General features: G+C 39.6%; 1 protein-coding gene across 2 annotated transcripts in view; it reads left to right on the plus strand.

Annotated features, from left to right (window-relative positions):
• The window catches only part of ODAD2 (outer dynein arm docking complex subunit 2), a 229,088-nt gene that overhangs the window by 17,538 nt on the left and 184,448 nt on the right, over window positions 1-27,102 (plus strand). The window contains exons 7-10 of one of the 2 annotated variants that reach the window (XM_090268051.1): window positions 9,133-9,318; window positions 9,510-9,556; window positions 10,152-10,232; window positions 18,601-18,748. In XM_090268051.1, coding sequence (XP_090124177.1) covers window positions 9,133-9,318; window positions 9,510-9,556; window positions 10,152-10,232; window positions 18,601-18,748 — 462 coding nt within the window. Of the gene's footprint in view, window positions 1-9,132; window positions 9,333-9,509; window positions 9,557-10,133; window positions 10,233-18,600; window positions 18,749-27,102 lie in introns of both variants that reach the window. The other variant, XM_090268050.1, reaches the window with a different exon arrangement.

The following is a 27,102-nucleotide window of genomic DNA, read 5'->3' on the forward strand; positions in this document are numbered from 1 at the left end:
AAAATGCTAACACTATACCGTGAAGCAATGAAAATGTTTATTACCATGCACACTACATAGAGTTTTGACAATTATTGCAAAGATAAATGAAATTAAAAGAACCATTTAAAGTGCAAGTAAAAATTATAACAGAGTTAATATGTCAGTATTTGAACAAGTGTAAAAATTCAAAATTTGGATCAACACGAGAAAATGTTTTATCAGTTATAACCTGGGGTACAAAAAAGAACAAAACATAAAATATGAATTCCATTGTTATTTAAATTTATAACCATCAAAAACAGTCACTGGGAGTGATGCTGGCAAAGGTTCAGCACCGTATTTTGAAAAAAACTACACTTTGTCCACTGAATTACCTTTATACCTCTGTCAAAAATTGGTTACCCATTTATGTGGGTGTATTTCTATTTCTCTATTTTTATACCAATATAACACTGTCTTGATTAATGTAGTTTTATAATAAGTCTTGAAGTCAGGTAATGTCAGTACTCTAATATTGTTTTTCAAAGTTGTTTGGCTATTCTATATTTTTTGCATGTCCATTGGAATATTCAAGTTAGCTTGTCAATTTCTTTATAAAAAGCCTGAAGGATTTATGATTAAGGTGGTGTGGAATATGCAGATCAATTTAGGGAGGACTTAAATATTAACAATATTGAAATTTTGAGTCCATGAACACTGTACATATCTCATTTATTTAGGTCTTATTTAATTGCTCTAAGTAATGCTTTATAACTTGCTGTGCAGAGGTCCTATGCATCTCTTGTGAAACCTGTCAGTATTTCATATTTGGGGGCTATTGTTAATCCTAGTATTAAATTTTTTACTTCTGGTTATTTGTTGCTACTATAAAAAAGATGCCTGATTTTTGTATATTTATTTTAAACCCTGAAACCTTGCTAAACTTACTAGTTCTAGTATCTGTTGTGTAGATTCCAGAGGGTTTTTTTATGTAGATGATCATGTTGTCTGTGAATAAAGATCATTTTACCTCTTTTTTTCCAATCTCAGTCATTTATTTCTTTTTCTTTCCTTAATGCACTAGCTGGAACCTCCAGTACAGAATTGAAAAGAAATGGTTTCTTGTTCCTAATGGCAAAGGGAAAACTTTGTTTCTCATTAAGTATGATGTTAGTTGTAGATTTTTCACAGATGACGTTTATAAGATTGAGGAAGATCTCCTTTATCCCAAGTTATTGAGAACTTTTATTAGGAACGATATTAGATTTTATCAAATGTTATTTCTGAATCTATTGAGGTAATTGTGTATGTGTCTGTTTTTTATTTTAATGTGAATTCCACTGATTTTTTTCTGGGACAAACTTCATTTGTTCTAGATGCATTTTCTTTTTATATAATTTTGGATTTAATTTCCTAAGATTTTATTTAAAAGTTTTGCATCTCTGTTTATAAGCTTATTGATGTGTATCTTTCTTTTCTTTAATATCTTTATCTGGATTTGGGATTAGAGTAAAAGTGGCCTTAAATAATTTGATGGGGACTTTTCCTCCTCTTCAATTTTCTGGAAAGTTTGGTATTTTTTCTATTTTAAAAGTTTGGTAGAACTCACCAGTGAGGCCATATGGGCCAGAAGTGTTGTTTGTGGGAAAGTTTTTAACTACAAATTCAATATTTTTACTATAGGGCCATGCATGTTATCTATTTCTTCTTGAGGGAGCTTTGGAAGATTGTCTTTAAAGAATTTGTCCATTTCATCTAAGTTGTTGAATTTATTGGCATAAATTTGTTCATATTGCTCTCTTATTAGACTTAAAATTTTAAAAAATTTTATTGTTCAATTACACTTGTCCCAATTTTTCCCCCATTGTGCTCCACTGCCCCACCCACTCTGCTTCTCCCACAGTCAGTCCCCACCCCGGTGTCCATGTCCATGGGTCATTTATATATGTTCCTTGATAAGACCCTTCCCCTACTTTCCTCCATTACCCACCTTTCTTCTCCCCTCTGGTCGCTGTCAATTTGTTTCTTATTTCCATGTCTCTGGTTCTATTTTGCTCATTTGTTTTGTTCATTAGGTTCCACTTACAGGTAAGATCATATGGTATTTATCTTTCACTGCCTGGCTTATTTCACTTAGCATAACACTCTCCAGTTCCATCCATGCTGTCACGAAGGGTAGGAGTTCTTTCTTTCTTTCATAATATTCCATTGTGTAAATATACCACAGTTTTTTGATCCCCTCATTTATTGATGGGAACTTAGTCTTCTTCCAGTACTTGGGCATTGTAAATAATGCTGCTATGAACCTCGGGGTTCATAGGTTCTTTTGATTTGGTGTTTCAGGATTTTTAGGGTATAATCCCAGCAGTGTGATTACTGGATCAAAAGGCAGTTCCATTTTTAGTTTTCTGAGGAAATTTCATACTGTTTTCCACAGCTGCTGCACCAGTCTGCATTCCCATCAACAGTGCACTAGGGTTCCCTTCCCTCCACGTCCTCGCCAGCACTTGTTTGTTGACTTGTTAGTGATGGCCATTCTGATCGGTGTGAGGTGGTATCTAAAGTAAAAATAGTCTCTTCAATAAATGTTGGGAGATCTGGAGAGGCACATGCAAAAAAAGAAAAAAAGAAAAAAAAAGAAAGAAAGAAAAGAAACTAGACCACCAACTTACAACATACATCAAAATAAACTCAAGATGGGTAAAAGACTTAAATGTAAGTCATGGCATCATAAAAGTCCTAGAGGATAACATGCAGTAAAATTTCAGATATCCCACCCAGCAATATTTTTGCCAATGTATCTCCTAGGGCAAGGGAAATAAAGGAAAGAATAGACAAATGGGACTACATCAAATTAAAAAGCTTGTGCACAGCTAGAGGAAAGAGAAAACATCAGCAAAATGAAAAGAGAACCAACCATATGAGAAAACATATTTGCCAATGACACGTCGGACAAGGGTTTGATATCCAAAATATATAAAGAACTCATGTGACTCAATACCAGGAAGACAAACAATTCAATTAAAAAATGGGCAAAGGACTTGAACAGACACTTCTCCAAGGAGGACATACAGGGGGCCCATAAACATATAAAAGGATGCTCAACATCACTAGCCATTGGAGAGGTGCAAATTAAAACCACAATGAGATACCATCTTATTAGACTTTTAGTATCTGTGGAATCTGTAGCTGTATTTACCTCTCACATTCCTGATGTTGGTCATTGTGTACAACTTTTTCCCTGACCCATCAGGCTACCAGTCTATCAATTTCTCCATTTTCTAAGAACTAGCTTTTGGAGTCATTGATTTTTCTCTTTTTTTCTAGTTTGTTATTTATTATTTCTTTTCTACTTTGGATTTCATTTTTATTTATTTTTTCACATTTAATTTAATCTAGTCATTTTTAAATTGATTTTAGAGGGAGAAGAAAGGAGAGAGAGAAACATTGATTTGCTGTTCCACTTATTTATGCATTCATTGGTTGCTTCTTATATGTGTCCTGCCTAAGGATTGAACCTTCAACCTTGGTGTATTGGAATGTCGATCTAACCAACTGAGCTATTTGGCCTGGGCCTAATGTAGTCATATTTGTATTTAAAGGAATTTGGTGGTTTCAGATGTGAATAATATTTTACTTGGAGCATATAAAAGAAAGGGTCATAAAATAAAAATATTCACTAATTAAAAATTCTCTTAAATCTACACTGAGCTATAGAGAGGCTGTTCATCTTGGGATGAGGACATTCAGGGGATGTGTTAATCTTCTGGTGCTAACAAGTGAGCATCTCGTTAGGAGAAGGACAGTGGGAAAATGTAAGGCAGTCTTCACTTTAAAAAAATTTTTACTTATTTTATTTTTTATTTTTTATCGTTGACACTATTACAGATGTCCCCCATTTTCCACCCTCAGCCTCCACTCCCTCGCCTGGCCTTACCAAATTGTTGTCTGTGTCCATGGGCTATGCATATATGCATATTTGACAAATCAATTCCAGTCCCCACCATCCCCTTCCTCTCTGAGATTTGTCAGTTTGTTCCATGTGTCCATGCCTCTGGTTTTATTTTTTTGTCAGCTTATTTTGGTCACTAGACTCCATATATGAGTGAAATCATACAGTATTTGTCTTTCTCTGATTGGCTTATTTTTTTGAATTTCATTTTCACTTACCCCTATTGTTTTGAGTGTATATCTGTGTACATATTTTTCTTTGTGATTGTTACAGGTATTGTATTATATTATACATACATAATTTATCATAATCTACTCAACAGTTTACCAGTTTGTGTCAAGTATAGAATTCATACCTCTCTTTAAGTCCCCTCCCTCTCTCATTTATAATTGTCTTTATTTCCTCTACATACACTGATAACTAATGAGACAATGTTATAATTTTTGCTTCAACCGTCAAACATCAGGTAGAAAACTCAAGAGGAAAAAGTCTTTTAAACTTATTTACTCCTACTTTATTCTAACCGTTGTTCTCTTCCTTTCTGATTGTGCAGGTTTCCTTCTTTTATTATACCCTTTCTGTTTAAGAACTTCCTCCTTAAGATAGGTCCGTTGGTGACAAATTCTCTTAGCTTTCCTTCATCTGAGAACATCTTGAATTCTCCTTCATTCCTCAAGAATATTTTCACTGGATATGGTATTCTGGGTTGACAGTTCTTTACTTTCAGCACTTGAAAAATGTTCTAGTCCTTCTGGCCTTCATGGTTTCTCATGAGAAATCTGTTATTGTAATTGTTTTTCCCTTTTAGGTAAAATACTGTTATTCTCTCACTGCTAAGAATTTTCCTTGTCTTTAGTTTTATGGTTTGATTATTATGTGTCTTGGCATGAGTTTTTGGGTTTATTGTGTTTAGGTTTTTTTCAGCTTCTTAAGTCTTAGATTTATGTATTTTTCCAAGTTTGGAAAAATTTCAGACATTCTTAGAATACACTTTCAGTCTGACTTTCTTACTTCTTTCCTTCTGGTTCTATGATGACATGCATGTTGAGTGTTCCTGTTATAGACCCACAGATCTTGAGGCTCTGTTCATTTTTGTCCAGTCTGTTTTCTCTTTGTTTTTCAGATTGGGTAATTTCTCTTGCTATATCTTCAAATTAATGGGTTCTTCCTCTGTCCTCTCCATCCTTTTGAACCTATCCAGTGAGTTACTTTGGTTTGTAAATTTCAGTTTTGAAATTCCTATTCAGTTCTTCTTTGTATCTTCTATTTATTTGCTGAGACTTTCTAGTTTTTCATTTGTTTCAAATGTAATTGCTCATTGAAGCATTTTTATGATGGCTGCTTTAAAATTTTGTCAGACTATTCTAACATCTGTTTCATCTTGGTTTAAGCATCTATTCATCATCCTCTCATTCATGTGTGATCTTCCTGATTCTTGGTATAATGAGTGATTTTTTTATTGTGTCTTAGACATTTTGGCATTTATGTTGTGAAAATTTGGATTTTATTTAAATCTTTTGTTTTAGCAGGCTTTCTCTGACACCTCACTGGTGGAGTTCTGGGGTTATAGCAAGGTGGGGGTGAAAGTTCAAGTTCCCCACTTAGTCTCCATTGATAGCTGTGTGGGTGCTTCATTACTGCTGGGCAGGGTTGGAAGTCCAGTCTCCCCACTAGGCCTCTGCTGACACTACCCTGGGTAGGAGGGGGAGGGTGCTTTATTACATTCTTGCCATGGGGCTTCCACTTAAACCATGGGAGTTGAGCCAATCACTGTGTTGATGTGGTGATGTTCCTTCCTGTCATCGTAATAAGTTTAGTGCCGTTGTACTAAGAGCAGATATTTTGTTATGATTTTAGTTCTTTTAAATATGTTGATGTTTGTTTTGTGGCCCAGACTATGGTCTATTATGGTGAATTTTTCCTAGTACGTTTGAGAAGAATGTCTATTCTGCTGCTTTTGGCTGGTATATTTTACAAATATCAATTAAGTCAAGTTGATTAACAGTGTTGCTCAAGTCTTCCATATTTTTATTTTTTGCCTGCTCATTTTATTGATTACTGAGAAAGGAGTTTTGAATTCTCCCAGTTGCGGATTTATCTGTTTTTTCTTTTAGTTCATGTATTTTGAAGTTCTGTTGTTTAGTGAATACACAATTATAATTATGTGTTAATTGACTCTGTCATTATGTATCTCCCTCTTTATCCTTGATATTATTTGTTTTGTAGCTTATTTTATCTGATTTTAATATAATTATTCCTACTTCCTTTTAATTATTTTACTTTTTAAAAAAATATGTTTTATTGATCATACTGTTACAGTTGTCCCAACTTCCCTTCCGTCTGCTCCCCTCCACCCGGTGGCCCCCCTCCCTCCAGTTGTCCCCCCTTTTAGTCTATGTCCATTGGTTGTACATATAGTTCTTCTCAACATCTTCCTGTCTACTCCATTCCCTCCTACTATGCTTCTTAATTCCTGTACCATCTCCCTCCCTTACCCCCTTACCCCTCCCTGCTGACCTCCCCCCAATATGTTCCCCATACCTATAGTTCTTTTCACTCTCGTTGCCTATTTAGTTTGCCTTTGTTTCGATTCCCTAGCTTCTGTTGTTGGTTCTTGTGCTGCAGTTCTCATTTTAGTGTTCATAGTTTTGATTCTCCTTTTTCTAAACCAGTCCCTTTAACATCTCATATAATAGTGGTTTGGATTTAATGAACTCTTTCAGTTTTATTTTGTCCTGGAAGCACTTTCTCTGCCCTTCTATTCTGAATGACAATTTCGCTGCATAGAGTATTTGTGGTTGTAGGTTTTGGATTTTCATTACTTTGAATATTTCTTGCCAGTCCCTTCTTGCCTGCAGGGTCTCCCTTGAGAAGTCAGCTGATAGTCTAATTGTGACCCCTTTGTACATGATTCTTTTCTTCTCTTTTGCTGTTTTTAAGATTCTCTCTTTATCTTTAACTTTTGACGTTTTGATTATAATGTGTCTTGGAGTGGTTCTCCCTGGGTCCAGTTTTTCTGGAACTCTCTGTGCTTCCTGGACCTGTAAGCCTATTTCCTTCCCCAAGTTAGGGAAGTTCTGCTTTATTATATTTTCACTTAATTTTTCAATTTCTAGTTCTTCTTCTTCGCCCTCTGGCAACCCTGTAATTCTTATGTTCGGTCTCTTATAGCTGTCCCAGAGGTTTCTGAGCCTCTTCTCATTTTCCTTGTTTTCTGTTTCCTCTCTCCACACTGGTTGACTGTTTGTTCCTTCCCTATGTTCCGGTTTGTTGATTTGAACTCTGGATTTTATTTCCTCACCATTTGTCTCGTATGTGGTTTTGTTCCTTTCAGTATGAGTGTTTTTCAATCCTTCCTCGTCTTGTTCCAAATCTTTTGTTAATTCTGTAAGCCACCTTATAACAATGGCCCTGAACTGAGCCTCTGACAGATTTCTTATTTGTTCATCTGTCAGATTCTTCATCTGTTGCCTTGTGAGCTGCGCCACCGGGATTTCTATAGTTGTCTGCCTCATTTTGACAGATTTGCATTTTGCTTTCTTAGGCCAGCTATAGGGGGCAGTGCCTGTGTACTCGTTACAACCCAGTGACTGGCAGCAATCCGCAACCTTTTTCGCCGTATTGTGGCCCTTTGTCGTCACTACCTAGCGACCGGTGGTGATCCGCAACCTATTTCACGGCGCTGTGGCACTTTGTGTGGGGGCGGGGGGTCCAAGATGGTTTCCTGCTGTTATTCTCCGCTAGGAGACCCAGATCAGTCCTCCTGCCCTCTGAACCTCACCGTCCAAGGCAATAGGGGGGGCTGCTTTTCCCAGCGTTGGGGTCGGGAGCTGCTGTGAGTTGACTGCAGCCAGGATTGCTCTCCCAGCCGCTGTTCCTGGTGCTACGGCAAACAGCACCGCCCACTTTCGCTCTTCTTACCTGCCCGATGAGCGCCGATGGTTTATAACTTCGTACGTTGGGCTTCCGTGTAGTTTTATTTTCTGGAATTTCTAGTTATCTTTTGTTTTGAGGTAGTTGTATTCCTTTCTAGTTGTAGAGGGAGACTGAGCATGTCAGTCTAAGCCTCCATCTCGGCCGGAAGTCTCCAGCATTTTACTTTTAATATATTTAGATCTTTATATGTAAAGAGTGGTTTCTTTTAGACCACGAGTAGTTGTGTTTTCCCTTTTTATACATTCTCATTTAATGTAACTACTGGTAGAGAAATTTAAATTTACTATGTTGCTAGTTGTTTTATATTTGTCCCATTAATTCTTTGTTCTTTTTTCTCTCCTTTTTTGTCCCTTGTGAGGTACGCTCTTAGAAATGATTCCACTTTTTTATGCTATTAGTCAGTTATACTTTTCAAAAAGTTTCTTAGTTGCTGTCCTAATTTATATCTTGAATGCCTCTTCTTATCCTTTGTGCCATTGTTTTCATACATTTTACTTTTACATATTATTAAACCCCCAAACCACTGTTACTATTTTCTTCAGCAAATTACATTTTACAGTGGTTAAAAGTAATTGTCTTTTATATTTATTTTTGCCATTTATATAGATATTCATTTCTTTATATAGATTCGTGTTTCTGTCTGGTATGATTTTCCTTGTAATTGAAGAACTTCATTAACATTTCTTCTAGCACAGGCCTCCTGACAGTGATTTCTATTGGTTTTTGTTCATCTGTGGAAGTTTTTATTTTTACCTTCATCTTTGAAAATTTTATTTTTATCTCAGTGTAGAATTTTGGGTTGACAGGCTTTTTTCTTTTTCCATTTTAGTACTTTAAAGATATAATTCTCTTTTCTTATGGCTTGCATTGTTTCTGATGAGATGTCTATTTCAACCTATATGTTTCCTCCCCTGTCTAAAATGGCTTTCATCTCTGGCTGGATAAAGATGTTCTCTTTATCCTTGGTCCCAGTTAATGTAGGGTTTGAATTTAATTTTTTCTAGTGCTGGTGCAGATTGAGGAGGGTCAGCCCTGTGGCTGTATCTGTGTGTGCTCTAGCAGAGGTGAAGGTTAGAAACATCACATTACTGTCAGTCTAAGTCCAAAGAAGGATTTGGCTGTGAAGTTGCCTTTATTCAATTTGTGTCACTAAGCAACACAATTAAGATGCATTCAAGACTTTCTTTTCTGAATTTATCACCAATGTTAATTTTCAGATAGCACTGGATAATTCAGAAGTGATATCATTGTAAATATTATTCTTAATTTTTTCTTTAATAAAGCAAACTAGATTTAATGAAGAACTGCAAAAGGAAAAGCCTGATGAGACACCTAAGAAGAAAGAAGCAGATGCCTTACCTAAAGCTATTACTGGTTCAGATAAGAGTATGCTGGAGAAGAACCAAATTAATTTGGGGAAGAGTCAAATGACCAAGAGATTAGAGCCAAGTTTAAACTGGAAGACCACTGTTGGTATCAAAGCGTATGTAGACATTTCATGATGGAATTTTAAAAACATCTACAGTAACATTTGCCTAATTTTTCACATAATTTTATTTCATAGTGAAAACTACAGAGTAGTGAAAAAACACCTCCGTCTACAATAGAAGTTGATTCCTTCCTGCTTCTCCTTCATATTTCAAGCAGAGAGACTTCACAGTTAAATGGGTTTATGTGTGGACTCTATGAAGGGAAGGGAAGAGCACAGTTCATTTTTATGTAGTTGGTGAGTCAGGACAAATAACATATAAAAAAGATGATAAGACACATGGAGAAATCACATCAGCTACTCTGTTAAATGGGAGGTGACTTTTTAAATTCAGCCTTTTCCATGTGGTTATTTTTTTCAGTTAAGGATTTACTTAGGTGTTTAATGAAAACCAAGTAGGTGTCATGGATTGTGCTAACCTGGGAACATGGAAAATCAGGTACAATCCCTCCTGTAACATTGGGTCGGAAAGGTAAAAAATTAGGTGACTGTGATCAGGGCCGTGGGCCACTAGGTTGGAAGGTATAGAGTGAAGACTTTCACTGTGATGACAGCCTGTGAAGACCTGTTCCTAGTACAAAGAAATGCTGAACAAACTGTTCAGTATATAAAACACATGGCTGTGCTTGAAGGACAAAAGTGTATCAGAGGAGGCTGGAACTCATCATCATTCTCTGTGTCAGGAAAACACATCATCTCCATGTGCATGAAAATGTTGGAATACCTACATACACTTATCTTTTAAATTTCCTATTAATCAGTACAAAATAATTAATAAAGGTGTAATGTTTTTAGCCACAGAACATCACTAAGAGACACCCATGAGGAAAAGCGTGGAGGAAGACTTGAAAAGTCAGCACCATCTGTTTCACCTGGAAAAGCACAGTTAGTTCGGTATGTTTCTATTACCATGACTAGTTTTTAAAAGGCATTGCTTACACAATGGGCTAGCTAATGCTAATTCATGGCATTCTGACTATTATATTAGGGTCCTTAGGCATCTATATTGACAGTTACTGGGAATGTTGTAGGAATGATCCCATTGGATTTCTTTTACTGCAGAGTTACTGGAAGAAATGGCAGAAATCTCACATTATCACTTGGAAAAAAACAAACTTTAAGAAACTCTACTACATTTATACTATTGTTGAGGGAATCAACATAATAAACTCTTCGATTTGACAATTTATTCAATCTTTTATTTTGAAATATTTATAGTTCACGAAAAGTTGCAGAGATAGTACAGAAAGGTCTCATCTACCCTTCACCTAGCTTCCCCCGTGGTTACATCTGGGGTAACTATAGTACAATGTCAAAACCAGGAGATTAACATTGGCACAACCTATATGTATAGTTCCATGCCATTTTATCACATGTATATTGGTGTGGTGACTATGGACGGCAATCAGGAAGCAAAACTGTTCTATCACTACACAGAACTCCCTCCTGCTACCCCTTTATACTCACACCCACTCCCCTTCCTCCATCATTCCCAATTCCTGGCAGCTATTATTCTGTTTTCCACTTGTATAATTTTGTCATTTTGAGAATGTCATATAAATAGAACCATACATTTTTGATACTGGCTGTTTTTTCATTACCATAATACCCTTGACATTCATCCAAGTTGTTGCATATATTAACAGGTTGTCCCTTTTTATTATTAACCAGCATTCCATTGTGTGGCTGTACTGTAGTTTAATTATTCATCTGTTGAGGGAAGTTTTAATTCTTCTGTTTTGGGCTATTAAAAATAAAGTGGCTGTGAATAATCATATAGAAGTTTTCATTTCTCTAGGACAAATTCCCAATTGCTGACACATAGTAATTGTGTTTCATTTTTTAAGAAATTGCCGAATTCTTCCATAGTAGCTGTACCATTTCACTATCCCACCAGCAATATATGAGACTTAGTTTCTTCTTATCCTTACCAGCATTTGATATTGCCATGGTTTATGTTTTAGCTGTACTAAAAGATGCGTAGTGATGTCTCATTGTGGTCTTTGCATTTCTGTAATGGCTAGTCATGTTGAACATCTTTTCATGAGCTTATTGCTCATGTATGTTCTTCAGTGAAGTGTCTCTGTATGTCTTTTGCTTATTTTTCAATCAGATCATTTTTTGATGTTGAGTTTTTAAAGTTCTTTATCTAATTTGGATATCCTTGGTTGAATGTGTAGTTTGTAAATATCTTCTCCTCTCTGTAACTTGTCTTTTTATTCTCTTAATATAGGGTCTCTCATACAACAAGTTTTAAATTTTGATAAAATTCAGTTTATCAATCTTTTATGGGTTGTGCTTTTGATGCCATGTGTAAGAACTCATCAGGAAGTCCTTAGTCCTGAAGATGATGTCCTTTGTTTTTCTTTAAAAGTTTTATTATGTAGACTCTTCTAATCTGTGAACACTATATGTGTCCCTATTTATTTAGATTTTTTTTATTTATTTCACCAGCATTTTATAGTTTTCAGCATCCAAGTCCTGTATAAGTTTTGTTATTAGATTTATATCTAGAACTAGAGACCAGTGCTGTGTTGAATAGCAGTGCTCAAAGTGGACATCTTTGTTTGTTCTTGATAATAGGGGGTAAGCATTCAGTTTTTCACTAGTCAGTATGATGACGGTATAGGTTTTTGTACATATTCTTTTTTTAAATATGTTTTATTGATTATGCAGTTACACTTGTCCCAATTTCTTTTCCCTCTGCTCCCCTCCACCCAGTGATCTCCCTCCCTCCAGTTGTCCCCCCCCTTAGTCCATGCCCATTGGTTGTGCATATAGTTCTTCTCAACATCTTCCTGTCTACTCCACTCTCTCCTACTATGTTTCTTAATTCCTGTACCATCTCCCTCCCTTTCCCCCCTTCCCCTTCCCCGCTGACCTCCCCGCTATATATTCCCCATACCTATAATTCACGCCACCCAAAGGCGTTACGGCGGGTGTTGCCCGTGTTTCAGCATTGAAGGCGACGGCGGAAAACGAGCACCTGAGGGCTGGATCCTGGGGAGGGGGGTATGCGTACGGATGTCTGCGCCTCGCTGATTAACAGACTGGGGAGATCAGTGTTAGATGCTGCACACGGTCACACACCTTCTGGGCCCTAACGCCTTAGCGTCTCTGCGCTGCCCCTCTCGGCCTGACACAAGGAGGCGTTTGGGGCTCTGATGAGTAAAACCTTCGTGCACTCACAGAATAAATTCTTTCTGATCGTGGCACATTGTGAGAATACACCGCAGTGCCACTGTTGCCTTTAGAATGTATCACCTACAGTCAGCAGGGAGACTGGTCTGCAGTTCTGGTCTTCTGGGCTTTCTCATGGTTTCAAATGTCAGTATAACGACTGGCGTTAAAAAATGGAAGTGTTTCATCTTTCTTGACAGGAAAGCATTTTAGACAACTACACATTTTCCTTCCATAGTTATTTCTTCATTCAGCTTTTCTACTTAGATATTTAAATCATCCATTTAATTCCATTTTCTAGTCTTTTCTCTCTGGTTAGTTTCCTTAGAGATGAATCTTTCAGTGTCCTGTCCACGGGACCAACATTGTCACTGCTGAAATTTTGCTGTAAAACTGGTGATTTGGGGCCTTCTAAAATTTGGAGTATATACCTAACTTCCTGCGAGCTAAGTGTCGCTGGTTCGATCTTCCAGTCAGGGCACACCAGAGAAGGAAAACTCTGACTCCAAAAAACCTCCGCTGCCTTGCGGCATACCTCTTCAGGGGAAAGGCTAAGGAGAAGGGAAACTCTGACTCCAAACCTCCGCTGCCTTGCGGCATACCTCCTCAGGGGAAAGGCTAAGGGAGTAAACCCCAACAGAATATCCGGAGCCGGAGTCCCTAAGGCGGTTTGACGTTGTAGTCAACACCGGCAACTCCTGCGGCGCACCTGAAGCCAAGCTGTATTGACTCCGTCTTTCCCTTGGACCCTTCAGCTGCGAAGAGAGGGGGGGTCTGCTGCATGGGCAACAGCTGGCCCTCCATATCACCCTGCCCAGGCGTTGTAGCTTCACTGGAGAGGACACTCCAGCGTCATCGCAAGATGTCGACTCAACATGGGAGGAGACAGTTACCGGTTATAAGCTCATCCGATTGGCGAAGGAAACGAGCGCCAGGGGTCTCCTCTGACCGTGGGAGAGGTCATCGCACCTCACTGGACAGCTACCGCCCGCCTCAAGCTGGGCAGCCCCCAGCCAATTAGGTGCCGTCTCGCCATGGCTCGCCTGCCCCACTGGGTGCGTGGGGATCAGAGAGGCGTCTCTTGAAAAGTGGGCCACAAAACACTCGCACCAGGCAATTCCAAGCAAACAACAAGAAAGAAGCCTCCAGCTCTTCGCCTCGCTAGCTGGAACATCAGGACCATGTATCCTGGACTTACTGCAGACCTTCCGTGGATCAATGGTGCCAGGAAAACCGCCGTCATCGACAGGGAACTGGCATGACTAAACATCGACATTGCGGTTCTACAGGAGACCCGGTTGGCCGACAACGGAACTATCAGAGAAACCAACTACACCTTCTACTGGCAAGGGAAGTCTCCGGACCAACCAAGACAGCACGGTGTTGGTTTCGCTGTGAAGAACACGCTTGTTAACTCCATAGAGCCACCCACAGGAGGCACAGAGAGATTACTTACCCTCCGATTGTCAACAACTTTCGGCCCAGTCAGCATTCTTAGTGGGTATGCCCCAACCCTCTGCACCACCACTGAAGAGAAAGAACAGTTCTACCATGCACTGGACGAAGCGTTATCCAAGATCCCCAGAAGTAATGCTCTTTATCTCCTTGGAGACTTCAACGCAAGAGTAGGAGCCGACCACATGGCCTGGCCCACCTGCCTCGGAAACTTTGGGAGAGGAAAGATCAATGAGAATGGTCAGCGACTGCTTGAGCTTTTGTGTCACCACGGCCTGTGCGTGACAAACACATTCTTCAAGTGCAAAGAGATCCACCAGGTGTCATGGAGGCACCCCCGCTCCCGCCACTGGCACCAGCTTGACCTCGTCATCACCAGAAGAATGGATATTGGCAGCGCCCTCCTCACCCGCAGCTACCACAGTGCAGACTGCGACACGGACCATGCCCTCATGGTAAGCAAGGTGCGCATAACGCCGAAGAGGTTGCACCACTCCAAGATGAAGGGTCGCCCACGCATCAACACCAGTTGTGCCAGCAACCCAGTTAAGACCCAGCAATTCATCAACAGGATGGAAGATGCACTCGGCGAGGGAATGGCGGCAGATGACATTATCGAATCCAATTGGCCACGTCTCCGCGACGCCATATACAACTCCGCCATTATTGCTTACGGGAAGAAAGAGCGGAAGAACGCTGACTGGTACGAGGCTCACTGGGAAGAAATGGAACCCGTGATCGAGGCTAAGAGGAAGGCCCTACTGGCTTACAAGGCCACGCCCACTCCCAGTACACTTCAAGCTCTACGGGCTGCCAGGAACAAAGTCCAGAAGACCGCCCGCCACTGTGCCAACACCTATTGGCTAAAGCTGTGCAGAAGCATCCAGGAAGCCGCCGATATAGGCAACGCACGAGGAATGTATGAGGGTATCAAGAAGGCAACAGGCCCAATCCCCTCCAAGATCGCCCCCCTTAAGTCCAAGACAGGTGAGGTCATCACTGACCAGGAACAGCAAATGCGGCGGTGGACCGAGCACTACCTCGAGCTGTACGCGACGAGGAACACCGTAACAGACACTGCTCTTAACGCCATCCCAGACCTACCAGTCATGGAGGAGCTAGACACCCCACCTACTGCGGCAGAGCTCGGCAAAGCCATCGACTGCCTCGCTTGCGGGAAAGCACCAGGAAGCGACGGAATCCCTCCAGAAATCCTAAAGAGTGGGAAACCAGTCCTGCTACAGCCGCTCCACCATCTACTCTGTCTCTGCTGGAAGGAGGGTTACATCCCCCAGGATATGAGAGATGCCAACATTATCACCATGTACAAGAACAAAGGAGACCGCAGCGACTGCAACAACTACCGGGGCATCTCTCTCCTCAGCGTCGTCGGCAAAGTATTCGCCCGGGTCGCTCTTGCCCGCCTGCAGACCCTTGCTTCCCGCGTCTACCCAGAGTCCCAGTGTGGCTTCAGAGCTGGCCGATCAACAGTGGACATGATCTTCTCCCTACGCCAGCTGCAGGAGAAGTGTCACGAGCAGCATAAACCACTCTACCTCGCCTTTATCGACCTCACGAAGGCGTTTGATCTGGTCAGTCGAAGCGGACTCTTCAGCTTGCTACGGAAGATTGGCTGTCCACCACATCTGTTTGCTGTGGTCATGTCCTTTCACGACAACATGCACAGCACGGTGTCCTACAACGGCGCAACCTCTGAGGCCTTCCCAGTCAGCAGCGGAGTAAAGCAGGGCTGCGTCCTCGCACCTACGCTGTTCAGAATCTTCTTCTCCATGCTCCTCCAATACGCCTTTAAGGACTGCAGCGAGGGTGTCTTCATTCACACCAGATCCGATGGCAAGCTCTACAACCTGGCCCGTCTACGAGCCAAGACCAAAGTCAAAGAGGTGCTCATCCGTGAGATGCTCTTCGCCGACGACGCAGCCTTGACATCACACTCCGAAGAGGGACTCCAGCAGCTAGTCACTTGCCTTTCCCACGCATGCAAGGAGTTCGGACTAGCCATCAGCCTGACGAAGACGAACGTTATGGCTCAAGGCACAGGGACTCCCCCATGCATCACCATCGACGGATACACCCTGGAGGTTGTCAATGACTTCACTTACCTCGGGTCCACCATCTCGAGCTCTCTGTCAGTTGACTTGGAGGTCAACCGGAGAATCGCCAGGGCAGCCACAGTTATGGCCAAACTGAACCGGTGAGTGTGGAACAATTCCAGCCTCGCTGAGAAAACCAGACTGCGCATCTACCAAGCCTGCGTACTCAGCACTCTCCTCTATGGCAGCGAGATGTGGACCACCTACGCAAGGCACGAAAGGAAACTCAACAGCTTCCACATGAGGTGCCTGTGACGCGTCCTGCATGTCGCCTGGCAGGATAAGGTCCCCAACACCGAGGTGCTGAAGCGAGCCAACATGAGCAGTTTGCATGCAGTTCTTAGTGAGAGACGCCTCAGGTGGCTCGGCCATGTCAAAAGAATGGATGCAGGCCGTATTCCCAAAGACCTCCTCTACGGCGAGCTAGCAGAAGGCCAGAGGATGACAAGGCGCCCAAAACTGCGGTTCAAAGACATCTGCAAAAAGGACATGACACAATGCTCCATCAATCTCAACACATGGGAAGTTCAAGCAGACGACTGCCTAGCCTGGAGGCTCACGGTCAGGCAAGGTACGTCACGCGCAGAGGCTGCGCGCAACGAGGAGGCGGTCCAGAAAAGATCGAGGCGGAAGCAGCGTCAACAGCAGCAACAACAGCCATCTGCCTTCACCTGTAACAAGTGCGGCAGGGATTGTCACTCCCGAGTCGGACTGCACAGCCATTCTCGGCGGTGCAGATAGGACTCTCAAGAAGCTACGCCATCGTCTCTCGAGACGGACGGCTGCCGATGATGATGACCTATAATTCTTTTTCCACTCTCGTTGCCTATGAAGTTTGCTTTTGTTTTGAGTCCCTAGCTTCTGTTATTGGTTGTTGTGATAGAGTTTTCATTTTAATGTTCATAGTTGTGACCTCTTTCTTCTATACAAGTCCCTTTAACATCTCATATAACAGTGGTTTGGATCTAATTAACTCCTTCAGTTTTACTTTGTCATGGAAGCACTTTCTCTGCCCTTCTATTCTGAATGACAGCTTAGCTGGATAGAGTAATCGTGGTTGTAGGTTTTTGCTTTTCATTACTTTGAATATTTCTTGCCAGTCCCTTCTTGCCTGCAGAGTCTCCTTTGAGAAATCAGCTGATAGTCTAATTGGGACCCCTTTGTACATAATTCTCTTCTTCTCTCTTGCTGCTTTTAAGATTTTATCTTTAATTTTTTGACATTTTGATTATAATGTGTCTTGGTGTGGTTCTCCCTGGGTCCAGTTTATTTGGAACTCTCTCTGCTTCCTGGACCTATAAGTCTATTTCCTTCCCCAAGTTAGGGAAGTTCTGCTTCATAATTTTTTTACACATTTTTTCAATTTCTAGTTCTTCTTCACCTTCTGGGAACCCTATAATTCAGATGTTCATTCTTTTATAGTTGTCCCAGAGGTTTCTGAGGCTTTCCTCATTTTCCTCACTTTTTGTTTCCTCTTTCTGCACTGGTTGACTCTTTGTTCCTTCCCTATGTTCCAATTTGTTGATTTGATCCCTGGTTTTCCTTCCCTCACCACTAGTTTCGTATGTGTTTTCATTCACTTCAGCAGGAGTAAGTAGCCTTCATTCCTTCCCTGTCTTGACTAAGTCCTGCTGTTATTTCTGTAAGCTGTCTTATAACTATAGCTCCAAACAGCCTCAGAAAGGTTATCTATCTGTTCGTAGGTTATTTCATGTATTTGCTTTCTGGTCAGCTGCGTGATTGGGATCTCTATCATTAACCCTGCCATCCTGGCAGTTTTTTTGCTTCCTGGGCGGGGCTGTTATACCTCCTACGCTATCAAGGGCGGAGCCCCGTGCACTTGTCACTAGGTCACTACCAGGTGACCCTGCTCACCACACTGTGGCATTTTGTATGGGGGTGGGGGTTCAAGATGGATTCCTGCCGTTCTCTCTACGCTGAGAGACTAGGAACCTCCTCTTCCATCACCATGCCCTCCGGGCCTCACAGTCTGAGGTCATGGCGGTCTGCCTTCCCCAGCTTGGAATCATGAGCTGACGGGTTTGGTCTGCAGCTAGGGGTGCTCCCAGGTGCTTCTCACCTCCCCTAACTACAGGCGTCTGTGCTTACCGCAGTCCTGGCACCCATCGCTGCAGCTGCCGCTGCCAGCACAGCTTGACCTCTCTGCCCTGGCTTTGCCCCTCCTACCTGTCCGGACGAGCACCAGTTGTTTATTACTTCATACATTGGACTTCCATGTAGCTTTATATTCTGGAACTTCTGGTTATTTCTGGTTTTGCGGTAGTTGTATTCCTTCTTAGTTGTGGAGGGAGACGGAGTGTATCAGTCTAAGCCTCCATCTTTGCTGGAAGTGGTTTCTGTACATATTCTTTATGTAAAGAGGAAGTGCCCCTCTATTCTTGGTTTTCTGAGAGTTTTTAATCACTTATGAACATGTTACTGAAATAGTAACTTTATAACCATGTCCATGCTGTAGCATGAATATATTTATTATATGTTATTATTATTCCTAGTAAGAGTACTGATAAGATTGAGGAAATTGTTAGTGAGAGCTCCTCTGAGAGTGAAGAAGGTGAAGAACCACCTGATCATCGTCAAGAAGCAAATGCTGATTTGCCATCGGAATATTGGCAAATTCAGAAGCTGGTGAAATATTTGAAGGTAAGACAGACCTTTTGTACTATGTTTGCAATGTTTATTTTAAACTTTCAAAAATTTATTTTCTGCTTCCAAGTTTATTGTGTGTTTCTTTCAAGTAAATGTTGTAGGCATCTCTATTTTTATTTAAGTGTGGACAAGGGAAGGTCTTATTATCTCATGGATCGGAAGGTTGGTTCTCCTGGAGCAGCTGTGCTGCCTGGTACCAGCTCTCTTCCCTAGCTGGGGAGGCTGTCAGATAGTGTGACCTGCCACTATTTTTTTGATTTGTAGTATGGTGTGATGGAAAGAATATGGGTTTTTGAAGTTGGACTTGGAGTAAATTTTCTGCTATTAATCACTAGCAGTGTGGCTGTTGAAAAGTTATGGTTTTGAGCCTTATTTTTCTCTATCCATGGTATAAAATAAATATCCTATAGGATCAGTTTAAAGATTGAAAAAATATTTGAAACATGTGGCATAGTGTCTAAATCACTGTAGAAGCTTAAAATATGTATTGATACATTTCTGTTATTCTCTTCAGTAAGATCACATGTGTAAAAACATTTTACATAATAATCGGCCATATAATGTTGTATTTAAGTTGCATTGGGGGTAGCAAATAAAAGAAAATGATTTGCCAAAACCGACATTAACATTAATTTCTGATATCAGATAGCTGATATTTAGGCCATGTCTAAAACTATATAGTCCAGAAGTACTCGTGAAAACAACATTTTGACTCATCTCATGTTTTCCTTGTCTTTGGTCAAATCAACAATGTCTTTCGTCAAATCAACATAGGCATTTGCCAGTGGTTTTGCATAATGAAGATAATTTTTGACTCCTAAAGTGCTAATGGGTACTTTTTCTGTGCCTTTGAGGTCTTCCCAAGCTGACTGTAAAATAGCCTGTTTGTTCATATTTTTGTGAATCGCAAAGGCCGTCTGCATGGACACAGTCTTATAGGCATGTTAGTTTAAAAAAGTTTTCCTGCAAGAAAAATATGCCACCTTCCTCTATGGACACAGATTCAGCTGCAGTTTTCAGGGGGAAAAAAAATTACAGGTAACCCCCGTATAAGACAGTTGTTAGATTCCTAACAAATGCCGTTTTACGTGAGTCTCTGTTATACAAAACAGAGAACTAGTACAATAAGGGGGGTTAGGTTCCAAAAATTGAAAAAACATACTATTATAGTTTTATAATTAAGAGAAATATCTTTATTTAAGCAATTTTCATCAAAGGTATTGCATATTAATATGAATTAAGTAATGTTTTCTTCATCATCACTTCTAAGCTCCATTAACCAAATGCATTTTCTTTTTGACAAGATATCCTCATCCTCTGAACTTTCTTCAGCCTTATCTTGATTTCTATGCTCTACTTTTTGCAAAAAACCTGTTATTTTAGATTGCTTGCTCTTAGCTGAGAGATCTTTATAAATTTTGTTACATGGTGCTAAGCACTTTTGAAGTTCTCAAACTTTGTGCTCCTTTCAGTGCAAAGATCTTCATTTAAGAAATATGACTCTAACTGTTTGGCTAGGTCTAGGGCCTTTCTTTACACTTTTTAGAGTAAACTGTTTAACTTCTTCGTTTTCATCAGTGCTATTGTCCCCTCAGTTATCTTGGCACATTCCAGATATCATTTCCACCAAAACTACTTCATCAGTTTCTTCTATCACCAATTCTTGGATATCTCCTATAGTCATATCATGTTAGAGCGAAACCGTATTATAGAAGTACTGTGTTATACAGGGGATTTCCCCAATTCTCTAACCGTGATTTGTAAGTATGGTGTTACACAGGGGTTTCCCCAATTCTCTGTGTTAGAGAAGTACTGTGTATATGGGGGATGCCTGCACACACACACACACACACTCACACACATGTTTTCCTGAATCATGAATCTCAAGAAAAAGTAGCTAAGAAATTGGGAATATGGGAAAAAGTATTCTAATTCTCCTTAAAGAATTAAAATTTAGACATTATTGGTTCAAATGAATTTACTGGCAACATTGAAAGTAAGAACAGTTAATTATTTTAATTTTGGTAATCATTCCACAATGTGTATGTATATCAAATCGGCACATTGTACACTTTAAATAGTGACAATTATACTTGTCAATTATTCCTCAATAAAGTTAGCAAAACAAAGAAAATGCTGACAGCACAGTCAAAGTTGAAAGTAGGCATTTCCAAGCATCAGTACAGGAGCAAGTAGGAAAGAAGTGGTCACAGTCTAATCAGTCAGCCTTGCTCATAGCAGTTGCCATGTTCTAAATGTGTGTCTGCTGCTAACAGTGAGTCATTCTTGCTAACTATTAATATGCTTATGTGCACAGTATACTTTTTACAAATCCTAGTAGTGGTGTTCCAAGAAATAACAAATTTGGAAGCAAAATAAGTCGTTAAATTTTAATTGACATTTCCACCTGTGATTCTATGTAGCCTTGTCAAGCTTGCTAAGTAGATCTGAATGTTATGTTATTTGGATGTACTAGCCAATAATTTTGCTGGCATTTTTTTCAGTGTTTGAAAAAAATTACAATTACAATTTGTTCTTTCTAAGTAATTTAACAGAAGAAATGCAAAGAGAAGATTATGTGAATATGTTGTGGAACACTCCATTTTCAAACCAGAAACTGATCTAAAATCTGAATTAGCTAAAAAACAAAGATTTTAATGGCCAAACCAGAATCAGGACAAGCAGATAAAATATTTTCATCATTAAAAAAGGAAATGACTTTTGTAAAGCAAACCCTAATGTCCACCTTGGCTATATTTTGGGGAGCTTCTTAACAGTTTGACAAATGTCAATGCAAAATGAAAGAATTTTTTTTTATATCTGTAATATTAGTCATGTAACAAAAACCAACAAACTAACACTGTTGGTAAGACAATTCGTGCTCTGTGTGCTTTAAAATTTTCATTTTAAGAATTATATCTTGTAATAATATTTTAATGTAATCTTTCAATTTTTAAAATGGCTTTTATTTGGCATTTATTTTGTATTAATGTTTTCCTCTTTTAGTGTTTTCTGGTCTCAAATGACAGGTGGAGATCATTTTTAAATGTGATTACAATATAAATATAGTTTATTATTTTTACAGAAAACCTCTAATTTTTAATATTTCTATCATAAAAAATGATTCACTGTTTAATATTATGGAAATTATTCTCTAGTATGGTCATGATTATTATTATTTTTAAAGCATATTTTATTGATCATGTTGTTATAGTAGTCCCAATTTTCCCCCCCTTTTCTCCCCTTTGCTCAGTGCCCACCTTCCCTACACAATCCCACCCCCTTTAGTTCATGTCCATGGGTCATGCATATAAGTTCTTTGGCTTTACCCTTTCCTGTGTTATTCTTAACTTCCCCTATCTATTTTGTACCAGCCAATTATGCTTCTTAACCCCTGCATCATTTCTTCATTTCTCCCTCTTTCCCCTCCCAGCTGTTAACCCTCCAAATGATCCCCGTACCTATGAGTCTGTTCCTATTCTGGTTTGCTTAGTTGGATTTTGTTTTTATTTTCTAGATTCATTTGCTGATAGTTGTGAGTTTGTTGCCATTTTAATGTTCATAGTTTTGATCTTCTTTTACTTAAATAAGTCCCTTTGACATTTCATATAATAATAGCTTGGTGATGATGAACTCCTTTAGCTTTACCTTATCTGGGAAGCACTTTATCTGCCCTTTTATTCTAAATAATAGCTTTACTGTATAGAGTAGTCCTGGTTGTAGGTCCTTGCTTTTCATCACATTGAATACTGCTTGCCAGTCCCTTTTTGCCTGCAAAGTTTCTTTTGAGAAATCAGCTGAGAGTCTTATAGGCACCTCTTTGTAGGTAACTCTCTGCTTTTCTCTTGCTGCTTTTAAGATTCTCTCTTTATCTTTAACCTTGTGCATTTTAATTATGATGTGTCATGGTGTGGTCCTCTTTGGGTCTCTGTGCTTCCTGGACTTGTATGTCTATTTCCTTCACCAAATTTGGGAAGTTTTCTCTCATTTTTTCACATAAGCTTTCAGTTTCTTGCTCTTCCTCTTCTCCTTCTGGCACCCCAATGATTTGGATGTTGGCATGTTGAAAGTTGTCCCAGAGGTTCCCAAGCCTCTCATCATTTTTTTTCAATTATTGCTTCCTCAGTCTGCACTGGTTGACTGTTTTTTTCTTCTTTATGTTTTAAATCATTGAGTTGAACCCCAGCTTCTTTCCCTTCACCATTGGTTTTGTACGGATTTTCCTTCATTTCACTTAGTATAGCCTTCACTTCTTCCCTTATGTGTTTGCCACACTTAAGCATATTTGTCAAGCCTGTGAGGATCTTTATTACCAGTGTTTTGAACTCTACATGTTAGGTTCTCTATCTTCTTGTCTGCTCCCACTGGGACCTTGATCCTCTCCCTCTTTTGAGCCATAATTCTCTGTCTGCTCATCTTGACAGGCTTCTATGTTTGTTTGCATCTGTGGTTATTATTTTTTAAATGTAAATAAAATTTAGAAAAAAGTATGGAGTAACTTGTGATTTCTGGAATTCCTGAGAATTTCTAGGAATTCTGATTTCTTATTCCAAATCTGTCAGGCATTTTGAAACACTAGCATGGAGCACAGGCTGGAGTTCAGGCCCCATGGTCCTATGCCCACTTGACAGGTGTCTTTGTGCACAAACTGTACAATCAACTAGACAGCTCAGCTGGGCATAATGGCACCAATGTCCAGACTCAGAAAACCTTCCTGACAATACCATGATCCTTTACTGAACTTCCGAGCTGCCCATGATCTCTCCTCTGCTCATAAAGAACATGTCAGTGGGGGGAAAGATTGGCAGTGGAACACTTTGTCACACAGCACTTGCACAGCTTGATCCAGATGAGTGTTGGTGGTCAGGCATGGTCTTGGGAAGGTTTGGAAGAGTGCTGTTGTTAATTCAAAGAATTCTGGTCTATTAACTGTGTTTCATTATTAAAAGGAAATAAAGAGTCAAAGAGCAGAAGCATCAGCAGGGCTTGGAACATAATAACATAGTAGTAGTTAGAAGCATGATTATTGATGTCAGAAAGGCTTCAGTTGACTCAGATTCTGCCATTTACTAGCTCGGTAGTCTTGGAGTTAGTGGGTCTCTCTAGACTTTATTTTCCTCATTTGCCAAGAGGGCAAGATGAAAGTTTCCATACTTTAGGATTACTATGCACATTAAATGAAGTTAATACATGTAAAGTATTGGCAATAATAATACTTTCTATTACATATTATTTCCATAGAGAGCGTTTGGTGTGGAGACTTGATGTACACAGGTGGCCCTCAAGTTTTGCTTTAAGTTTTCTAGCAAACAACAAAGGGAGGAAAATGCAGTGAGTTGATACAGTGAAGGAAAGACTTACCATAATTAGATAGAAATAACTCAGTTGTCCATGTGTGTAACCCATTCTGGTGATAAGAGTAGGAAGAATTTTCTCCCTGAGGACTTAATGGGGCAGATTTTGAGTAAATTAGTGAATTACTTCTTCAATAACATCCTCACAGTGAACATGGCAAAGGGGTTCTCCAAATAGTCTAATTATTGGATAACTATCTTAAATTTTACAACTATTTAGGATAAATCCATATAATACTAGGCCAAAAAGGGATGCATTATTTCTGTCCCAAAACAGCTAAGGAAAACATTTATTGATGAAGTGCTACTTAAGTTTGCACAAGTTCTTCATCAATAAATTATGTGCAAATGTGATACTTTTGGCCAGACAGTAAATTGCTTGGAATTATTATAGTTCCCACAGGTAAATATTCTTAGCATGGCCAATAAAAGAAAAAGTATATCTACAAATGATTTCAAGGTTTTGACACAGATAAATGTTTTATATGGAGACACAAAAGGACATTAAAAGTCTGTGAAATGCAAAATCGAATGTCTCTAGGCAGTCTCAAAATAAGTTTTAATGACATTTTAATTTATAAAAATATGCCTAAATGTAGACTTAAACTAGCAGAGAAATGTTAACATTGACCTGACTTTTTACTTACAATTTTCCAAGTACAGCAATGTCTGTGATTGTTGAAAAAAATTTGATGAGCTCATTAATACCCAAACAGGTCGATGAACTATAGCTTATTATTTATCCAGAGCTATGAGCTCAGATCTTGGCACTCAAGTAAAGTGAGTTTGTACTTAATGATTTGGCTTTGACATACATTCATTACATCTTGCAAGTTTTATATATGTGTATATATCCTTTTAATCTGGATTTTTAAGAAACAATTTAAAATTTAAAACTAATGAATACCTTGCATTTTTATTCACCAAACTTCCAATTTCCTTTCCCCCCACATAGCTGATGAATGCGCAGTAAACCCTTTCTAAATGAAGCAGTAAACGCTTTCTCAGTTACCTTAGTGAGATGCCCTTACCTTCTGCCTTCTATCATTATGGTTCAGCATGTGTGTCTTATCAGTTGCTCCTTGAGTGGAGAGACCATATTAAGTTTATTTGTGTCTTGCAGAGGTCTTGCTAGTGAGTACAGCCTTATCTCTCCACTCTTTGACCAGAGGTGTGATAGGGAGAGCACAAGTTTCTAGAGGGACCAAGCTGTGCTGTTCTTCACACGTGTCCTCTGAAGCAGTCATTTCTGTTGCTGTCTTTCCCAGACTTCTCTTCCTCTCCTTGCCTTCTTTTCCTGCTCCTCTTCTCTTTGTAAGTGTACTATTTTGTATACTGCATTTGCTAGCTTTATATGGATATTATTTTCTTCTCTGGCCAGAACTGCTTCAAAATATTGCAGTTTGCTTTGGATCAGTTCCCACGACTGGGGGACATGGTTTATTAAGGTGTATGCACCACACTGATTCTGTGAAACTCTCTAAAAATATAGAAGTTTTACTCGTTTCTAATGAGGTATGTGGAGAACCCCTTTGTGAAATAGGAGGGGAGTGGAGGATTTTTTGTTTGTTTGTAAATGTGGACTTATTAGTCACAAGTATTATAAATACAGATGGGTTCTCTTCAGTAACATGAGATAAAATGTTAAAAGGTCATAATTATAGTAGATCTGCATTTCATGCACATTGATGTAAGTATTCTTTTTATTTTTTAGTATATTTTATTGATTATATTGTTACAATAGTTCCAATTTTTTTCCCCTTTGCTCCCCTTTTTTAAAAAATAATTAATTAATTAGTTAAATATTTTAACAATAAAAAATAACAATCCCTCCCTCTCAGACTTGAGACCCTTTACAATCTTATAAAGGACAATGGACGAAGGTCTCGAGCTCCTCTAGCTGCTTCAAGCTGGACATGGTCGTCGTCCTACCTACCCTTGGGTCAAGAAATCCCTAATAAGAGTGGGGGTGTGGAGGGGAGGGTGGCCTTCCCACAAGCGGAAGGATCGTGCAGACTCCAAGTTGGTTGGCTGTCTCTGGACAATGGCATGCTTGGTTTAATAGGCTGGCATCCTTGTTGTATTCTGGGGGCAACAGGGTTAAAGGACATCATTCAATCCGTAACCACTAGATGACAAAAGACAGGTATTAATTTTTCAATGTCCCACATTAGGGAAAAGAAGGGTTTCTTTGGAGGAAGGTATGCCAGGTACATCTCACCTGTCCAAAACCCTTTTGCCCATTATACTTAGTTTGGACTGAGGGAAATATTTTAGGTATCCCCCCTCTCAGGCCTCTGGGCTCTTTCTGTCCAAGCCATTAGGATAGAAAAGAGAAACCAGTTTTAAAGTGAAGCCCACAGACCACCCCGTTCTTCACCAACCCAGCCACTTAGTTCAGCCAAACCATTGAGTCTCAGGAGGCAGCAATGCAGACAGGATTAAGTGAGGCCTATACGTACAGACAATCACTCAGGTAATGAGATCGTAGGCTTATGCCCTTTGAAAACAGAAAACACATGTTAATTTATGTAACATAACCCACATACATGTCTCTAAATCTGTAGGACTGTCTTATCAGAAAGACATCCAGTTGCAAGGCATTTGACATTCTTCTTGCCTGTAAATTAAACATCTTTGATAATGACACAGACATAGTTTAACTTTCAAATGAAAACAAATTTTAAATGAAAAGAAACTTTAAAGACGGTTAGCTGCACTACTTTATAGTCTACCACTGGGCATTGTGATCTTCCTTGAATCTTGATTTTTCTCCCTAAGATTACCCTCTTTGTCATTAAAGGGACTGCATTAAGTTCATTTTTAATTTATCCTGTTCATTTGCATAAACACAAGAGCAGCAAATGATCACTTATGATCTTTAGTTCTGCTTTGCTGGAACTTACGTAAGGAACATTTAGGGTGACCTTCAGTCTGCCCTTCAGGGCACAGAAGCTGAGCCACATACCTGGCATTCAGCCTTGCCTGTAAACA

The sequence above is a fragment of the Furipterus horrens genome, unplaced genomic scaffold (genome assembly GCF_987537825.1).
Source record: "Furipterus horrens unplaced genomic scaffold, mFurHor1.1.pri manual_scaffold_2, whole genome shotgun sequence".
Lineage (NCBI taxonomy): Eukaryota > Metazoa > Chordata > Mammalia > Chiroptera > Furipteridae > Furipterus > Furipterus horrens.